This window comes from Nipponia nippon, unplaced genomic scaffold (genome assembly GCF_047370975.1).
Source record: "Nipponia nippon isolate SJK-2023a ecotype South Korea unplaced genomic scaffold, ASM4737097v1 scaffold_4, whole genome shotgun sequence".
Classification (NCBI taxonomy): domain Eukaryota; kingdom Metazoa; phylum Chordata; class Aves; order Pelecaniformes; family Threskiornithidae; genus Nipponia; species Nipponia nippon.
In genome coordinates this window covers 76,952,891-76,973,025 of record NW_028262358.1, presented here as the reverse complement: position 1 = coordinate 76,973,025, position 20,135 = coordinate 76,952,891, and the positions used below count along the sequence as shown (strand labels likewise).

Below are 20,135 nucleotides of genomic sequence, written 5' to 3'. Positions count from 1 at the left end.
AGAGCACAGCAGGATGCTTGCATGAGGCTCTGTTACTTCATCAACCCTTAATCTGATCTATGAAAAGCATCTGCTGCATAACATCGGTGGCCTGGGGTCCTGAGTGCTGGGGAAAGCAATGAAAAACGAGGAAACCAGGTAATTTTCCTCTGTATCCCAAACTGACATAGAGGAAGAAAAATTATTACAGATTCATGCAGTCAATGATACACTGACTAGTTCTTATGCAGCACTCTTCGTCAGAAAATTTGAAAGCAATCAACATCCCCTGTAAAATTTATTCCTTCCTGTTTTATATAAGGGGAAAACAGTGTCAGGGAACTGATTTTCTCCAAAATCGTGCAGCATGGCAGTGGAAGAGCAGAAAACAGTACCCAAATCATCTCTATTCTCATCAGTGCCTTTCTGCCTGACCAGTGCCCTGTTCCACTCGCTGATGCTTCTGATAAGCAAGTTTGAAGAGCAGGAAAGGTAGACGAAAAAATCACATGCTCCCAACTGCTTTTCTTCTCTTCTCATTTGAAGGTTGAGGTCCATTTTACACAGGTGCAAAGACAGGGAAAGGGAAGAAACAACTGCCAGAATTAGTTCTTGAAAACAACAGCATCTCAAAAGAGACCAAAGGCAGCCTATTCATAATCTCTCTTCCCACTATTTTTCCACTTCTCTACACATTTTTGAGAAGCCTGGTACCTCTTAGGTACTCGAGATGAGCAGGAGTAACATCACATTGAGAGAAAACAAACTTCCACTCTATTTTTCATTTTCCACTCTGCATCAGCATCTTCCAAAGCACTCTGTTTTCTCCTCCCCCGGAGCGTCCGCAGGGCTAGGAGCAGCCCAGGGGATGACCCGTTCCCTGCAGGTGACAAGTGCACATGCAAATAATTTCACGCCCTTTAAACACATGTTCTGCAACAGTTCTGCCAGGATTTGGATTTCTTTCTTTTTTTCCTAAGGAGGTATTACTTCAACACCTTTTGTAGAGATGTGATGTCTTCTGCTTTTAAAAGGTCAACACAAAGGCCATCAATTTACAATGAACATGGGGAAAAGACATGGATCATTAAAGCTAAAATCTCTCCTACTATTTAGGCAGACTATATGCGTGACATGGTGTAAATTCTGGACACAAGCATGCGATGCCTGATTCCACAGCAAGATAAGAGTCCACGCTCTGACCTCTCCGATTTATGCAAATATGAAATAGTCCAGAAGCCTGTGCTAGGTTTCAATGCCAGAAGAGCTCTGTAGGTTTGGAAGATCAGAAGCTTGGTGAAACTTAATCTGCCTTTTTCTAGTATAGTAACTTATTTGTCAAAAATGCACAGCTTTAGCCCTTCAAGGTTCTTTAAATTTACTTTGACTCTAGTTTCTCAAGCTCAGATGTTCTAAATATTGATTGAAGAAATAAAACAAAGCAGTAGTAATTTTCTTAGTGGTTCAGAAAATTAGTTGGGACATTCAACCATCCACACATGGAATTTCCTCCCTCCTTTTCCTGAACTCAGGCTAAATCTTTCAGGTAGTTTACTCAGGACCCATCTATAAGATAACTCAGGGTTCAGAACTCCCAAAACATTCAGTGCACACAACGACACAGACTACGGCCATGCGTTCACTCTCATGGGTACAGCAGCCCAGTTCTTGCCTGCAGTTGACTGCCCTGGGAAATCCAGCTCTGTCTATAAAAAACAGCCATGTATTTTAATTAGAAGTGAAACTTTAAAGCTAGAAGGACTGCAGGGAAATCACAGAATGTAAGACGTTTTGGTGGAACACTTTCTTCCAAGTTAGAAGATATGATTCAGACTCCTTCAAACACAGTAAAAGAATGAATTCTGGGCCCCGCTCATCCTTCACGAGATTTCTAAACACCCTGGATGAAAAGTAGACATTGCTGCCATCAGTTTAGCAACTCAAGCACTTTGTTCCCTTTACTTGTCTTCGAAATATTTTGTTTAAAGTTCACTGCAACATAACACTGCATATGCATTTTTTTCCTGTTCTTCCTTCTAGTTTAAAAAAAGGAATGAATTTGAGCTCCATTCAATGTGTAGTGGTTTTATTTTAAATTCAGCAGCTGAAATGGAATTGATTACACAGGCCACTATTTCAGAGTAGTAATACAGTCTCTCTCCAGACTCTACCGGATATTTTCAAGGGGAACATCAGGGAAAGGATGAAGCTCTTGCAGGAAGACAGGAAACAGCACTAGGAAGAACACAGCAATAGATAGATCTTTGTTCCTCATCCTTCCCGATTTCTATTTGACAAACTTGTTTAGCTTTGCCAAATTCCTTTCAAGACGGACCACAAGTAATTCCTTCCTTTCTTAGTCTTTGTCTTTCTGTCTCTTTGGGCTGCTGGTCTTGAAACAATATCCTTTCCTCACACATCTGCTATGACAGACCCTACTCCTTGCTGCTGATGCGTAGGCTTGAAAACATAGTAAGACTTCTCCATACATGCAAAGAAGAAAATTAGAGAGTCAGGAAACATTAAATATACAGATAAAAGTTCCTTCAACTTGCATTTAACTCCCCCACCCTCAAGTGTTAATTTTTGGAAATATTTCCACACTTAAATTCCACAGAAAGTTATTAAAATTAAATATTCTCCTGCATTTGACACAGAAACATTGCAACACTAGGAAGCTAAAGACAAAACTCAGTAAACAGCTGAAATTGGATTTTGATTGTTCAATAATACCTAAAAAAAGGGAGCAAAAACTCTAAGGAGTTCCAAGAACACTGGAATTCAATTTTCTTTCCTGGTAATCTCCTCAAACATCATTAGTCATACAGGTACCTAAGTGTGCCAGTCTACAGTTTTTTTTTTTAATGTAATGTTTATTGGATCCTATTGGATTTACTATTTGAAATCATCTTGAGCTTCACTGTTTTTCTGAAGCTGTCCCTCTCTCACTTGAAACACACAGAAAGGACTTCTCACAGTGATTCGCTTTCTAGCAAGTTTTAAATGCTCTTGGAAAACACACGTATGTTTTTTTTCTCACTGTTAATGATGAATTAGTAGCAAAATACAATGTGCAATGTAAACACATCACCCAAACCCACTACTTGATAAAAAGGTACTTCCTAGACATAAAAAAAACCCTCTTCAAAATAATTAGCAGCAGTTAATTTGAATATTGTTAGTATTGTCAAATACCTACCTTAAGGTCAGTCTGTCTTAAGGATTTTCAACAGTGTTAAGTTACCCTTTTTATGCTGACGCAACACTATCCACAGAAGGGGGTTTTACTAGTATAAAGACTTCTAGTGCATAATTCAGTCATTTTCCTTAACGATAACATAACCAACAGAAGAAATATCGTTTTCCTTTCTTTGCCTCCACATGGTACCTTACACAGTGTATTATATCTTAGTACATCCAATGCAGCAGACCCTTGCACTGAAGCACTCAACCAACTGCTGATGGGTGGCTCAGGTTAGAGAAGTATGAGATTTCTTCAGCCTGACCCTTTTGGACAGGATAATTCCATTGCGTATCTTTCTTTTATATAAAACAGTGAACAAAGAAAGTATCGTGACTACAGGGCTCTGTTGCTACAAAACCCTCCTCATAGAGCATGGCTATAAACCACTATTTCCAGTCATGCTGGAGCAGACCTCTGTTGAACTGGGATATGATCACAAATCAATTGCGGATTAAACTGAATAAAAAAAAAAAATCTGATCAGCTCCAAGCTGACAGAAATTATACCATCTATACAAAATAGTTAATACCACTTGCAGGTATCTGAATAAATGTGAATCAGAAGTAGTATCATTTAGCATCTGACAGATGGAATCAACTAAACGAAGCTGCAGATGTTTGTTAAACTAGCAAATCAACAGCCCCCTGTACCAGGAGTAGCAGCAATCAGATTCTAGACTCCAAGCAAAACGCTGCTGAATTTCAAAACGCTAATATTAACCAACAGTTCCAGTCTATCCAAAGATTCAATCTTCATGCTAGCCAATAAGATGTCAAATACCTCAGCATTTTGTTTAAAAATACAATTAACTCATCTACATAATTGCTATAATTTTATGCACTATACTGTATTATTGCACTGAAGGCACTCCAGATGTAAAGGCAGTTTTACTAAAAATTTGACCCTGGGAAGGTTCATTTTAAAGATGAGCTTTACTGCAGTGCAAAAAGAGGGGAGGATACATAATCTATCACCCGATTTACAAGACATATATTTTTAACCTCTCAGTAGTACAGTGTGTATAAACACCTGCTGGGAAGGAATGAAGAGGGAGCCAAATTCTTCTCAGTGGTGCCCACTGACAGGATGAGGAAATGGGCACAAATTAAAACATGAAATTCCATCTGGACATATGAAAACACTTTACTGTGAGGGCATCAAGCAATGGAACAGGTTCCCCAAAGGGGTTGTGAAGTCTCCATCTGTGGAGATATTCAAAAGCCATCTGGATGTGGTCCTGGGCAACCTGCTCTAGCTGACCCTGCTTGAGCAGGGGGTTTGGACTAGATGATCTCAAGAGGTCCCTTCCAACCTCAACCATTCTGTCATACTAGCAGCTCATGGAGGAGGACCACAGCTGATTTTGCATACTCACATCCACAGCACCAGTAATAATAACTTTTATCCTCTTTGCAATAATAAAACCAAGGCTACAACTGGTGCCAAATACTCTCCTAGGGAAGGGTTAAGTTTACTGATTGTACTGGGAACAGATTTCCCGTCTACGAATAGTTAATGTTCTTGGGAGACTAAGAAACGCCATACAGACAAATTTTAGATTCTTATCACTATTGCTAACAGCTTTGAATTGCAACTGAATCATCACAAAAATCTATTTTCACTTCTTAAAAGTGTATTCTCTGTTGAAGTTGTACTCCAGGTGGACAGCTGACTATATACTAACCACCGTGATCTCCAGTCCTGCAAAATTGTTTATTAACCGTCTTGTCATGAAAGTCCACCTCTAGAACCAAATATGTCCTAAGATCCCACCCACCCAAAAATGAATGTTAATACATATTAAGTCCTCAGTCAAAAAAAAAAAAGCTGTTTGAAATAATGTTAAGACAGTATTTCACCAGAAACAGATTTGATTGCTTTTTATTCTACTACGCACTCTCAATATGAATCTTATTATGTTTAAGAAACAGACTTTAAATAAAGCCAAGAAAACAGAACTTGTGATCTTCCACTGCTTCAGCTATGAAAAGAATGAAAGCTGGCATCACAAATATCACTAGTGGAGGACATCACCTTCTGCAACTTTATGAAAATCCATTTTCATTTTATATTGTGTATGAGTTAAAGCTATTTAGCAATGAATTCCCCCATGATGATTATTCATGGTTGTGAAAGAAAGAGCTGTAATCAACATCTCTGCTTCAAGAAACCCAGACAGCAGCAATACCTATTCTAAATAGGTGGTGAATGAAGCAGCAGAACTGCTAGCTCTTGAGAGTCCTTTCTCACAGTGTGCATCTCATGCAGAAGAAAACATCACATACCCACAAGTTTTCATTACTTCAATTTCTTAGAATAAATTCTGTTTTCTTTTGAATATCCATTTCCTACATATTCTGGCAGAGATCAACATCTTGGATACAGTTTCTTGTTAACAGTTAAGGAAATATCAAACATAGCCACTTTTTAATGTTTTCCTCAAATCTTTGAAAGGCAATTTCTTCCTTGAAAAGTGGAGGGGTTTGCCTTTTTAAAAAAATATAATAAGAACCTTTCTTCCATAATTTGGCCTTAACGTTCAATAAAATGGATTTTTTATATATACACACACATGATATGCATATATATCTCAAAGCCTGCAAGTATTTTTGACTCCTAAACCATTTGTCTTCACCACTAGACAGCTGCCAATTCAGTGTCATACATTAAGGTAGCAAACAACAGAGGGACAGACACTGCTACTCCAACTATCCAGAACACATTTCGCAAGTATAGCGATTATCTTGAGATCTTGGATAACCTCTGACTTTCCTCTCAACATCAGCTTTTTCTTCAGTTTCTTCAAATGAGTTTTCACTTTCTTCCTCATTGATGCTCAAGAGTCATCTCTGAAAAGCCCTCTCTCTTTCATGTATAGATAGCATGTTAGTATTTTCCAGACCATTCTGTTAATTAGAACAAGCCATACAGTAGTTCTATCAGAAAAAGAACTACTTAACCAGGTGTTAGATGTAGCTGTGTGCTTTACCACTGAGGAAGACAATATTTATCTGGAGTGATGACAGGTATTTGGTTCAGGAACTCAACCAGTAAACATTGACTTTGGTCTGCTGGGCACACCAGAGAAGCAGAAAGACATGTCTGATCGCTACTATAAGGAAGACAAATTCAGATGCAAATTGAGGAAATTCTTAGTAAGACTACTCAGAAGCAAGAACACTAAATGGACTTTGTGCAAACCAGTATGAATATCTTCAGTATTCTATTGAAAATTCATCAGAACTGAGTGGATAACTTTTTCCTGAGGCTGTTAATTGCTCAGTCAATGTAACATTGAGACAGAATCTCAAACACTCACAATTCTGTTCTTGATAGCTCCATGCCTCAATGCTTTCAAAACGTTCTTGCAGTATATTTTCGGGAAAGAGCTTCAGTCTTAGACTTGATGATTCACAGTGATACCTATGACTACGTATTTTGATATGAGTCTCAGTCCTTCCATGTTCTGCAGCAGTCATTCTGCTACAAGGCACTGGTTACAAGTCACACATGTCCATAAGGGAAGTGGCAGAAATCACTCTTCCCCCCCACCCCCCTTTTTTAAAAAAACAAAACAAAACAAAACTATTTTTTCATGCAGAAGTGGGAGGACAGAAAACAGACTGAAATCTAAACATAAAATTTTCCAGCACTGCTATGGCCAAGAACCACAGAAAAATAAACTCTTTCAATACAGACCTATACTAACCCCAGTGGAGTCTAGCTTTAGGAAAGCTTAACATAAGCATTAGCTTTAAAAACCAGTACAGGTGCAAAAGGCCACTAAGGTAAAGGATAAACCTATTTGAGGAATGCACTGATTAGGAATCAAAACAAAGTTAAGCAGGTGTAATCTCAAAACCGACATCCACTGCAATAGAACTCTTACAGATCAAAAAGGAGACTGTTTCTAACCCATTACCACAATTACAGATTAAATTTAAACAGTGTTCCTTAAGTGTACTTTTCCATAAATCAGTTTAGAGCTCTTTAAACTTATCTATATTTTTCAGTGGTGTCTGGTTTTGAGACATGCCCCTGTGGCACTCTAAAATACTAAATCAGAATAAAAATACTGAGCATTACAGATATTACCCTACTCCCTATCTAGTCCAGTACATCACCATCAAACCTCAGGGGAAGGTACAGCAAGACAGACATGATAATGTACTTCAGAAAAGTTCTTTATCCTGCTCCCTAGAAAAAAATTTGAAGGTTGTTTTTCTTCATTTTTTTTTCTCTCAAGAACTCAACTTCACTACTAAATTTTATAACCTGGATCTCAATTCAGTCTGATCTCTGTTTCTTACCAAGTTCCTGCCTCAGTGTCACCTAGCTGCTCTGTGAGCTGACCATTTTTAAGGTACTCATCTCTAACAGCAGCTTGTATCAGGGAAGAAAAAGGAAGGCGACAAGTAAGCAGAGGTGAAGAGTTAAGAATAGTTAAAAATATACACACAATTTGAAAATGGTTGTATCATGGGCTTCAGTTTTCTATATTAACACTGTAACTGGGAGCAAACATTACTTCTGGTTCTCACCTTTCCTCCATGATCTTTTCATCCTGCCTTCTCTGATCAATATAGCTACTGAATCTCAGAAGGAAAATTCAGATTAAGGGTCTTTGTTTATTTTATGCAAGATATAATGTAAATATACTTAGCGGGTACTTATGGTTAAGATTTTCTACCAGAGGAAAACAATGAAGAATAGGTCTTTCAAAATAACTTCCATTGCTCTCAAAATAACTCATCTCACAACTACATTTACCAAGAAGCCGTTCTACTCACCGCAAACAAACTGAAAAGCACTGTTCCGAGGGACACTAATTTGGACCTATTACAAGTCAGTGGCTGCTAATGGCTGCCCTTACAGAGGCAACAAGACATATGCTTTTATAAAGGATACTTCTTACAGGATTCTTGGTTGGTATGCACTCCTCATGTTCTTTAGAGTAAGTTTTCAGTTTTGAAGAGAGGGCCAGAAAATTGCCACGGATCCTCAGAATCATTTCCTTAGCCAATCTATGATTTTTCACTGTTTTAATACTTTTTTTTTTAAATACTTTTTTTGAAAAGTTTATGTTCTTCTCTTGACATCTTTCAGGAAAAGAAAAAGCCTGACACAAGTACTATCTTTCTTAAAAGACATTTAAAAATTACAATTGTAGATTCTAGCTGACTTGTTTGTCAGTTCTCAAAAATATCAATTTACTTCGAAAGAGCAACTGCCATAACCAACCTCGCCATAACTGGGGAGGTTCCAGTTGACTGGAGGTTAGCAGATGTGATGCCCATCTACAAGAAGGGCTGGAAGGAGGGTCTGGGGAAGTACAGGCCTGTCAGCCTGACCTCAGTGCTGAGGAATGTTATGGAGCAGATCATCCTGAGTGCCATTACAGGGCACATACGGGACAACAAGGGGATCAGGCCCAGTCAGCATGGGTTTATGAAAGGCAGGTCCTGCTTCACTAACCAGATCTTCTATGACAAGGTGACCCACTTAGTGGATGAGGGAAAGGCTGTGGATGTTGTCTACTTGGACTTTAGTAAGGCCTTTGACATGGTTTCCCACAGCATTCTCCTGGAGAAACTGGCTGTTCATGGCTTGGACGGGCATATGCTTCACTGGGTAAAAAAACTGTCTGGATGGCTGGGCCCAATGAGTGGTGGTGAATGGAGTGAAATCCAGTTGGTGGTCGGTCACAAGTGGTGTTCCCCAGGGCTCAGTGTTGGGGCCAGTTCTCTTTAATATCTTTATTGATGATCTGGACGAGGGGATGGAGTGCACCCTCAGTAAGTTTGCAGATGACACCAAGTTGGGGCAGGAGTGTTGCTCTGCTTGAGGGTAGGAAGGCCCTACAGAGGGACCTGGACAGGCTGGATCGATGGGCTGAGGCCAACTGCATGAGATTCAACAAGGCGAAGTGCTGGGTCCTGCACTTGGGTCACAACAACCCCTTGCAACGCTACAGGCTTGGGGAAGAGCGGCTGGAGAGCTGCCTGGCGGAAAAGGACCTGGGGGTGTTGGTTGATAGCCAGCTGAATTGTGAGCCAGCAGTGTGCCCAGGTGGCCAAGGCCAATGGCAGAATCAGAAATAGCGTGGCCAGCAGGACTAGGGAAGCGATAGTGTCCCTGTACTCAGCACTGGTGAGGCCACACCTCGAGTACTGTGCTCAGTTTTGGGCCCCTCACTACAAAAAGGACATGGAGGTGCTGGAGCGTGTCCAGAGAAGGGCAACGAAGCTGGTGAAGGATCTAGAGCACAAGTCTTATGAGGAGCGGCTGAGGGAGCTGGGGTTGTTTAGTTTGGAGAAGAGGAGGCTGAGGGGAGACCTTATTGCTCTCTACAACTACCTGAAAGGAGGTTGTAGTGAGGTGGGGGTCGGTCTCTTCTCCCAGGTAACAAGTGATAGGACGAGAAGAAATGGCCTCAAGTTGTGCCAGGCTTAGATTGGATATTAGGAAAAATTTCTTCACCGAAAGGGTTATCAAGCATTGGAACGTGGTCGAGTGCCCATCCCTGGAGGTATTCAAAACCGTGTAGATGTAGTGCTTAGGGACATGGTTTAGTGGTGGACTTGGCAGTGTTAGGTTAACGGTTGGGACCGATCATCTTAAGGGTCTTTTCCAACCTAAATGATTCCATGACTGTAATTCCAGAAAGGGGATATTCTCCATTATCCTTCACTAGTCAGCAAGAAACCAAGTTGCTCAAGTTCAAGCTTAAACCTTCCCCACAGGACCACAACTGATGCTACAGAAGTAGAAACCATACTTCAAGATAAGCAGTTCTTTTATGAAGCACAGTGTACGTTCAGATTGTTGCAACAGGAAGACTTAGGAAGACTTACATGAATAACTTGTTGATGTTTATGCAAACACAAGGCCTATTTTGTCAACAACACATTTATGCCTTTAGGAATGCATAAACTTAACATAAGGAAATGCATCCACTATATAAGTACTACATCTGTGCTACTGTTTATTTATAAACAAATAATGCTTAATAAAACAATGCTCTATAATGTGGTCTTCTGGCAGAGCTCTGCATTGACAGACAAGATTCTTAAATTCAATTCCAAGCTTTCAGGCTGTAGATTTTGAAGCACTTCTGTGAACAGTTAAATCATTCCAACAGGAGCTCACTGAATTAGAGTGGGAAAAATAGAGTCGTTCTTAAGATTTCAGTAAGAACTACAGAGAACACTATCATTACATATATTTCAGGTTTTGGGGCTAGGCTTTTCTTTCTTTCTTTATTTATTTTTTATTTTTATTTTTTTGTTTTGGATATGATGGTTTTTGGTGGTTTGGTTTGGTTTTGGTTGGTTGGGTTTTTTGTGGGTTTGTTGTTTGTTTGGGTTTTTTATACAAAGGGATGCCTGCCTATCAGTTTATGGAGTTGCAAGCAATGAATTTGCAGATTATTTTATCGTTTTCTTTAGTCATCAGCACATTACAGTAGGCATTGCATTAAAATGCATCATTTCATCCTTCCAAAGTTTTATGTATTGCTGTGTTCAGAGTGTGGGAGGATCAAAACTGGTCACAATTACACCTTTTATACACCCTCTCTATAGTTTCCTAAGGCAACTGATGATTCAGATGTTCTAGGAAGCTCCAGCTTTAATGCTGCAACAGGTTTCTTGCAACTTAGTTGTGATATACCATGAAAAAGCATGTTATTTGATAATATCATGGCCAACATTCACACATCACTTGTGTTAAAATGTCCGTATCATGTATCTGGCTGACAGGTGACAAAAATGCCAATTAATGCTTGTTACTTTAGCTATGCTTGCATCTGAACACCACCCTAAAAATATTACAAGAAGTGAAAGTTGCTTAAGCAGAAATCAAAGACAAAACTAACACTTTTTGCTACCAGAGTCAAAGAAGCACTTCCATGCAACAAAACTTGCTGTTAGCAGTTTCATCCCCACATCCTTGGCTAGGCAAAGCAAGACAACAAATGCTGAAGATGTATTACCTTCAGATGGCAATGAAGAACCAACCGTTAAATATATCCTTTTACACTTCTTAATAATTTATTCACTTATTTATTTAAAACTGCATATGGTCACATATCCCACATGATAGTTGGGAGGTACCTTATTTTGTTAGGTAAACATCATTTACCTTTCCATCTCTCCCACATCTACATATTTATGATGACTTTTACAAGTATCTTACCACAATCCTCCTACCAAAACACTGCAACCTCACAATGAGAAAATCTATCAAAATAACCCCATCATCCCATGTAAACGCACACCAGTCCAATAAATCAGCACATTACCAGGCATTACCGTGTTGTTATTTGAGTAGCAAAAACCAACCATGCCCTTCCTTGTCCAAGGTTCACCATTCCTATACCCAGTGCTGATATACCAACTACTAAAATATCCCAACCCAGTTCCACTTCAGGCTCAATTCTGTTCTAAAATCCATGGATTAGCAATGTCCAGTCTACTACAGGATGCAGTTCTGAAGCAAGGTTATATCTATATTATCTTCAAACAACAACAATTTATCACCGCAATCAGCAGGCCAAGAAAAGCCAGAATCCAAAATACAAAGTAGACAAAAAAAAAAGAGGATAGTTTCTAGAAGCTGATCAAAAAGTTAACATGAATGTACAAAAGAATTGTAAATACATGTGATCTGATCAATCTAATGCTTTGTAGCTGTAAAAGTTTTTTGAAGGAATTACTGTTAAAGTTTTTATTATCTGAATAAATGTAGAACTTTGCCATGACTATAAAAATGTAGCACGCAGTTGCATCTGCCCTTCAGTACTTTATTTTAAGCCTCAGTCAATACCAACTTTGTAATCATAATTAATGTCTCACAATTTCACAAAGTAGAAAATGAGAATGCTTTCTTCTGAATTATTGTGTATGTTCAAAAACCAAAATTTTAGACCACTTTTTAATAGCACAACAGCAGAATTTATTTTACAGGAGGCTTCCTAATTGACATTTCAAGAAATCTTGAGTCCTTGTACCTCAGATATTAAAAAAAAAAACAAACCCAAAACACCTGAAAACCCTTCTCTTGAGTAACTTTAGCAAGCATATGAGAAGTATGAGCACTAGTTTAAAAGAAACCCACGAAAAACAAACCCTGAGCCTTGAATCTTGTTAACATCACTACAGTTATATTCTACAACAGTAGCAAGAAGAGGAAAATTACTACGAATTAACAACAACAATTCCTATATTTAATGTTATTTAAAAATCAAAGTGTTACCTAAGGCAATTACCTTGCAGCCTTTTAATATCTACAGGGAAAAGCCTAAGGGAAAATAATTGACTTTGCTAATTTTACCCTTGGCAATTATAAAATAGCTCTGCATTTCATTACAACTACAGAATTTCACATCTAATTGTCAGCCCCAAGAGAAGCACAGAGATAAATGCATCATACACAAGCTTAGACAAGAGTTTAACAGCACAATACAATTATCTTGCTAGCAGTGGGTTTCAGTTAATGTTAAAAACCCCTTTAGTTTAAATTCTAATCTATACAACAGCTATGCATGTCTATAGAGGTTATAGCCTACCATGGTCAGTACCATGTACAATACAATGCTGCCCATTTCATTAGCCAGTTTGCTGAGCTACCAAATAAATGCCAGCAAAAAAGCAGTACTGTGATTTTTACTTTGTACATCAAAGAAAACAAAACATTATGAAGGAAAAAAGTCACAGTTATTTCACACTGCTGAAAAACAGATGCCAGATTTGAAAATTCATCATTTACAAAAGAATAAATACAGTATGTTTAAATCATTGCACCTGTCAAGAGATTTCTATAGCTTGTACTTCAATTTTTCTAACTTCGCTAGTAGGGTTAGACGTATGAAAAAGAATAATTTACTAAGTCAATCAGTTTCCATAATGGCATCCCACTTATCGTATGTAGAAGCTATGAAAGTATTTAGATGTCAGAAAAATGAAAAAAAGTGCTAAAATGTTTTGGCAGAATTTTCCGACATGCAGTATAATGATGGCTTAAAAAAAAAAAAAAAAAAAAGTATTTCTTTGCACTTGTGCTTCATTTCACTGTAGGCTTGTTTCCTGGCAAGTCTTCAGGGATTATACATTGCTGCTGCAATACTTAATGATGTACTAAATGCAAAGTAATAGGTGCTACATTTTATAAAAGTTTCCTCTTACGTTGAAACAAAAATTTGATGTAGCATTAAATCCTTTGGTCTGTCTTGAGAATCTTACTAAGTGTAAAAAAAATGAATGGATACGAGTCAACAGTAATCAGTAAAATCAATTGCACCCCATTTTGGTTACGTTATGACTAAAATTTTGCACTATTTAAAACTTTTTTTTTAATACTTACTACCAGTTTAACCCACTATTGCAGCAGATTGACATCTAATTTTCTGCGTCTTCTCCTGAATCTCAGCTCTATGTTACAAAACGACACCACTTTTGAGAGAAACTGTCACACTTATGATCAAAGCAGCACAGAAATACTCAACTACCACCACAAGGAGCTTTAGCATGAGAATCTAAAAACAATAGACTCCTTAAGTTCAGGATTAAAACTATGTTGATTATTGACAACTGCACGCATGACAAACATTGATTTTACATTATGATCTTCAGCAATCTTCAGACATATAAAAAGTACCCCTGCAAAGAAGAATTGTTCTGGAATGGCACACTAAGCTCTTCAGCCATACACGTAGTAAGGTATTACACTAGACTGGCACAGGGATGCCCAGGAATCTCTCTCCACCATGGGAGGTTTTAAGAACAAGCTAGAAAAACATGTGTCAAGAGGGATTTGGTGTAGCTGATCCTGTCTGGGGAAAAGAAGAACCGATACAGAGATGATCTCTTAAGGTCTCCATCAGTCTCATTTTCTAAGATACATACAATTCATTTGTCATGAAAAACATTTCCCTCTAAAGTTTCAGTTTGGCTAAGCATCTGGATTGCAGCTGCCCTTTAGAAGCCAGTACATCCACGTTAATAGGGCAATCCAATACTCAGGGGCATCCAAATGCCTAACAAAATAATTTCATTAAGACTAAAAAGTCACCTGAGCACTGCATAGACAAAGAAATGAAGCCTTTTCCCCCAAGAATTCCCTAAGACAGACAAACCTTTCACAAAGCACAAGGTAAAACAGAATAACTAACCAATCATGTCTTCAGCTGGCAGTCTGCCAGAGGTGTTGTACTCCGACATGTCATGAGGATGCCGCTGCGTATACGTTAAATTCACCAAATTAACCATTCATCCATTACTACCTATGGCTACATTGCTTCAGAATGTATACTAAAGGCCTCACCGCAGTAATTGTATAGGACAGTGGTAAACATGTTCACAGCAGCAGCAGCCTGTCAATCCATCTACAGCTACAATGGAAGTATGCTGATTTTTAAGGATGCCCCATATATACATACATATCATAACTGCTGATTTTTTAAAGGACCTCTCTTTGGAAGACTCACTAATAGTTACTTGTTCTGACAGTAGAAGAATTTTTTCCTTTTTACCTTGGTATTCTGCAACTGTGCAAGGCTTGTGCAAGCATTTGCTAGAAGAAAATCTCCACTCAAAACAGCCATTTTATTTCCAAACTGCATATCCTTCAGCGGGCCATCACACGACTTGAGCTCACCAATATTTACTATGCCACGATGCACCAAAAAGGCAGTGTGGATCAGTTCCGTAATCTCGGCCAGACTTCGTTGACTGAAAGCAAAGAAAAAGTACAATTATTTTTGATGCTGTGAACAAAAATATAGATTCTTAGGGGGAAAAAACCCACAGGTCGCGCTATGTACTAAACAGATATTTTATGAATTACCGTGTAGCTCTTCTATTTACTTCTAGAAGCCACAACTGGAAAGTGTTAAGCAGAGAGAAGTATCTCGTCAGGCCCCTATGTATTTCCAGGTAAGCTGTGGGTACCACAGATTCCATTTGGAGGAACGGTGTCCTTTGTTTGAATTCTTTCACAAAAAACCCTAAGTAATCAATACAGTCCTCATGGTGCTTTCTTTTTTTGTTTTGTCTTCTAGAAGCTTGAGGGACACTGACATGAAGAAAACGCCAAGCAGAAAGTACCGATGGGAAGGAACAAAGGATGTCTCAGCAGGGGAGTCGTGAGCAAGCCGATCCGAACGCCATAAGAATGCTGCAGTCAATGACTGCTCAAATTAGAGTTAAATTAATAACAGGATACCTTGCAGTTCAATAATACAAAAAGGGAAGGGCGTAGGGGGGAGAGGAGAAACAGCTGAACATTTTAAAACTGTGTACTAATGATATGTCACTGGTTGTTTTAGTCAGAAGCAGCAAAGGTGATGGTCCAGCAAAAGGGCAGACCCAATTGTATTTGGATAGGTTTACAAATCACTTCTTATTCCAACACACAGTGTGCTACATTCCGAATTCCGGGGTTTCAAATCCCTGTGAGAGGCTTGCCACAGAGGTTATCCCATAGAGGCTTGCCCTCTATTTATTTTCATTTTTTGGAAAAGGCATGAAAAGAGTCATTAACACAGCCCTCTCCTCCCCTCCTCCCACAATTCAACCCCGTAGCCCCCGATAGTTAGCGACTGTCACTCCAAGGAGCCCAGAGATGTCACCTTAGCTCAGAACTACAACAGGGCGATGAACAGACATAATAACTGAGCAGGGACAAGGGGAGGGGGGAATAGAGCAACGCATCGGAGCATCCTCTGAACACTGCAAACCTAGATACACACAGGCCCCCCTCTTATGAAATCTTCAGCACATTCACATCTTTTCTGACTCAAGCAGTTCCCTTTATGTCATGGAGAGTTCACGTATCAGCAAAAACGCAATGCATGCCCTCAACTAGACAGATGACTAAAAGGCCTTAAAGTTCAAATTAAATTGCAACCTAGTACAAAGGCATGTTGTGCTACCTGTGCTTATTCAACAGTGGCCAAGCACTGATTCACTGACTAACCAAACTGCTCCATACCTTCACATACACCTGCTGGTACATGCTCAGGTTAGATTCTGCCTCAGTACTGGCACAGTACTGAGTAAATTAATACTGTTTCCTCTGGACAGTGCAGGTGTGTTGCACCCACCCCGAACGATATTTATCTAAAGTAACCTTCTGCCCCAAATATATCTGACCTGTGAAGAGCCTCAGCAGCAACTGTTTGGGGCCAGTGATCCGTGCCAATTAGCAAGCAAGAAGAGCTAGTAGAGCCACACAGCCTGTGCAGGCACGCAAAAGGTAGATGAGCTGAGGGGAGACGATAAACAGAGGTTCCCAACATATTTTGTCATACAAAAAAACCTAAGCTGCTTTAACAGCTGCCTTTATAATTGACATTCTTTGCTCCATGCAGAGAAAAACAATCTGGAAACAAAACAGCTAGCCATTCTCCATGTGAACAACAAAATTGAAGGTTGATGCTGTTTTTCCAAGAGGCGAGGGAGAAACTTGCACAACCTACAGCCACAGTATTGTAATCACACTTGGCTTGGCTCTAACAAAGGGTTAATAAAATTTCAAGCTTGGAGAAAAAGACTAACAAGACATCCCGATGCTCTGCTGTCATTGTCAGGGCAGCCCTTGGAGGAAATGTCCATATCAATTCGGTTTATCAGATGGACAGCTGATCAACATTAAACAGACTTGCTCTGGGCAGATTGAGCCGAGCTACCTGTTATGAATAGCAATGAGAGCCCTCTGCTCCCTGCTGCCGAGCTTTGCCATTTCCGACTGCCGCAGATCCCAGGACATATGGGGATCCCTAGTGACGAGCACATAAAGCTGCAGCTAACTCAAGCGACGGCTCATTTCCCCCAGCTGAAAGCAGGCATTAATATCCTGAGGAGATCAGGCCCGCCTCTGTGACCCCCAACTATTGAAGCAAAACAATGACTGTCCTATTTCTTCATTTAATAAGCTTTTAATGAAGGAAATCAAAATCCCCTCTTTGACTTCAGCATCGCTCTTCATGAAAAGGTTACACAAATACATCAGTGCCATGCTTTCCAAATGCTCAGGATCTGGATGTTTTCATTTCTTTTTCTGTAATCCGTTTGTTCTCCAAACGGTATTCATATTATTTGTGCTAACAAGAACCATATTAGGCAGATAATCGGCATCCAATTCTGGTTTTATACACCGCTCTTCCACCCTTTCTCTCTAGCAAACTGAAAATATAAGAAACAAAGCTATTGCAGAAATCCAAGGCAATAGATTTCTTACTTTTTTTTTTTGTGATAACCCCCCATAATATCCAGGTGCAACTAAGAAGTCCACAGTGCTGCTACGGATACAGGAGGGTTCTTGACACGACTCTGTAAAGCATCCAACAAAAAACCTCCCTACTGTTATTAAGGTACTATTGAATGGCTAAAGCAATACTATATGCAGCTTTCTTGATCTGAAGCACAATTCAGTGATTAAATAATTTTGTATTTGAAAGCAGCTAATCCCAAAATAGAAAAAAAAAAATGTTTATGCAATGCTGGACTTAAAACAATACACGACAGAGTATAAAAGCGGAAATAACAGGGCAACAGGATTATGAACTCCTCCTGCTTCCATCCTGTTCCCACTCCAGAGCCCACGTTCACACAACAAAGAAGCGGTTGCCACAAGAATTACTTACGTAGCAAGGTAGTACTAAGAAAAATAGTCAACATTTTTAAAACACATGAAGTCTCTAAGTGGAAGCAGGCTAAGAATAAGGAACGCTTTTTCACAAAATGCCAAAATGCTTCCAGCCGTCTTTCATGGCTTTCGCCACTGAAGGAAGAACTCCCTGCAAACCACCACCAACTGCCCCAGAGACTCCACTTACAGACATCGTGTTTCAAGATACGACACTGTTTTGAGCTCCATGCATCCCTTAATCTCCTTTTCTTTCTCTCCTTCCAAAAATCAACCCCCATGCAGTACCACTGTTCCAAAGAGGGTGGTACAGAGGCTTGGACAGCACCTGGGGGACCTTACTAAGAAGTTTTGATGGGTCACAGTCAAACAGGCACAAGTTCTGCTGTTAGGTGCGTTATTTAAGCAGAGTTAACTGTGAGACACAGCCCCCCCCTCCCCTCCTCAACTAGGAGGATACCAGAACAGTTGAGGTTGGAAGGGACCTCTGGAGGTCATCTGGTCCAACCCTGCTGTTCAAGCAGGGGCACCTAGGCACAGCTGCCCAGGACCATGTCCAGGCGGCTTTTTAGTATCTCCAAGGATGAAGACTCCACAACCTCTGTTTCTGTAAACAGGACAATGAGACATATTGGCTCATTAGCCTTTCAAGTCAATTACTATCTACCGCTTCAGCAAATACTTCCCCCCCGCCCTTCCAGTCTTTGTTAAGATCCTCAGACTTGTTCTTGGCTCTCTTCTTTTTTCGCCCTACTCTTTACTGCATGAATATCTTAATTCACAGACTTTTCTTGCCTGTGGCATGTAAAAGCGAGCAGCATGTAAGTTGCCTCTTGTTTTTCTGCTCTTCCCTCCTTGTTTCTGCACTTTTAGTACCAGTGTAACTAACCTAAATTTCTGTAAAATGCTTGCTATAAAGTATCCCTTAGGTTATAAGCTCCTCAAGCTGCAAATGTCATCCTGGAAAGTACAAAGGAAACACTAACTTCACAAGTAATTAAAAAACTCTTCAGCAAGGTCAATTGGAACTATATTGACTCTAGGACTCTGGAACACCAGCTTTCAGGAAAATACTAGAAAAATGCAAAATTAAGTTATATAGGCAATTAGATCCTGCAACAAGAAAAACAAGTGCAATTTCTATTCTTCCTCTTTGCTCCCCTCCCTCAATGAACTCACACAGATCACTGACATTCAACTATGTTTTGGTGAACTTTGATAAAACTGCTGAGCAGACTTCAAGAAATCTTTTATATCTGCCCTTATAAACAAACACAGTAGCTGCAACATCCTGCTGCTGCGACACCAAAGTAAGGAATACAGGTATTGTAGAAACCCCACACTCATACAGACACCACATCTACAGAGAAAAATAAAGAACTAACAGAGAAACTTTGTGAATATGCTTCTATCTCAAAAAATGTATTTCATAATTTTGTTTTGGATTAAAATTTCCTATTTGTATGCCTGGGAGTCTGCCTCATCACAGTATCACCATTGCTAGTGGTCTTATTACAGAGATGAACATCTCGTGCAGATTTCAACGTAAATTTTAAAGCCCACACAAAACTATATGAAATGGCAAGGGGGACTGGCAAAACATTGAGGCAAAATTCTGTGGAAATAAAATAGATTTTGATAGCAAATTTCCTATGCAACCTTTTAAAATTAATTTTGCAGTGTTCCTTCCTGTCATCCTGAACAGTCTTTGCTGTTTGTGTTATCTTTAAAGGCTTGCAGCTATGAAACATTAGCCAGTACAATCTCTTTAAGAGTTCTTACAAGTGACTTCAGTCCTTTAATTTCAAGCCCTACTCTAAAAAGAAATAATAGCATTTTGCAAAACATATGATAAAATAGAAACATTAAATAGCTCAATTGTATTGCTGTGAACAAAAGAGTACTTCAGCTTAAATATTCCTCTGCAATATTTGTGATGGAAACTCAAGCTCTCAGTAACAGTAAGAAAACTCGAGTCAGTTTACCTTCATTATCGGCTAGCCATCAGAAATACACTGGCCCTCTCAAAGGATGATAGGTTATGCAAAGAACCATTTAATAATTTAAAATGTTAATATTAGGCACAATATTTCACAGAAACGGACCAAAGACTTACGTTAGCCACTGGAATCCATATTCTAAAATTTTCAGCAATGAAACTAACTGCAATGAACACAGACAATAAAATCGATAAATCAAAAATTCTTAAAGAACTCTTATAACTGAACCTTTGAATTAAAGCAACTAAAGTATACACCCAAGACTT

General features: G+C 39.2%; 1 protein-coding gene across 1 annotated transcript in view; it reads right to left on the bottom strand.

Annotated features, from left to right (window-relative positions):
* Nucleotides 1–20,135, bottom strand: part of PDSS2 (decaprenyl diphosphate synthase subunit 2) — a 123,791-nt gene that overhangs the window by 31,381 nt on the left and 72,275 nt on the right. The window contains exon 3 of the mRNA XM_087777202.1: nucleotides 14,754–14,952. Within this exon, the coding sequence (XP_087633328.1) occupies nucleotides 14,754–14,952 (199 nt within the window). The remainder of the gene's footprint in view (nucleotides 1–14,753; nucleotides 14,953–20,135) is intronic.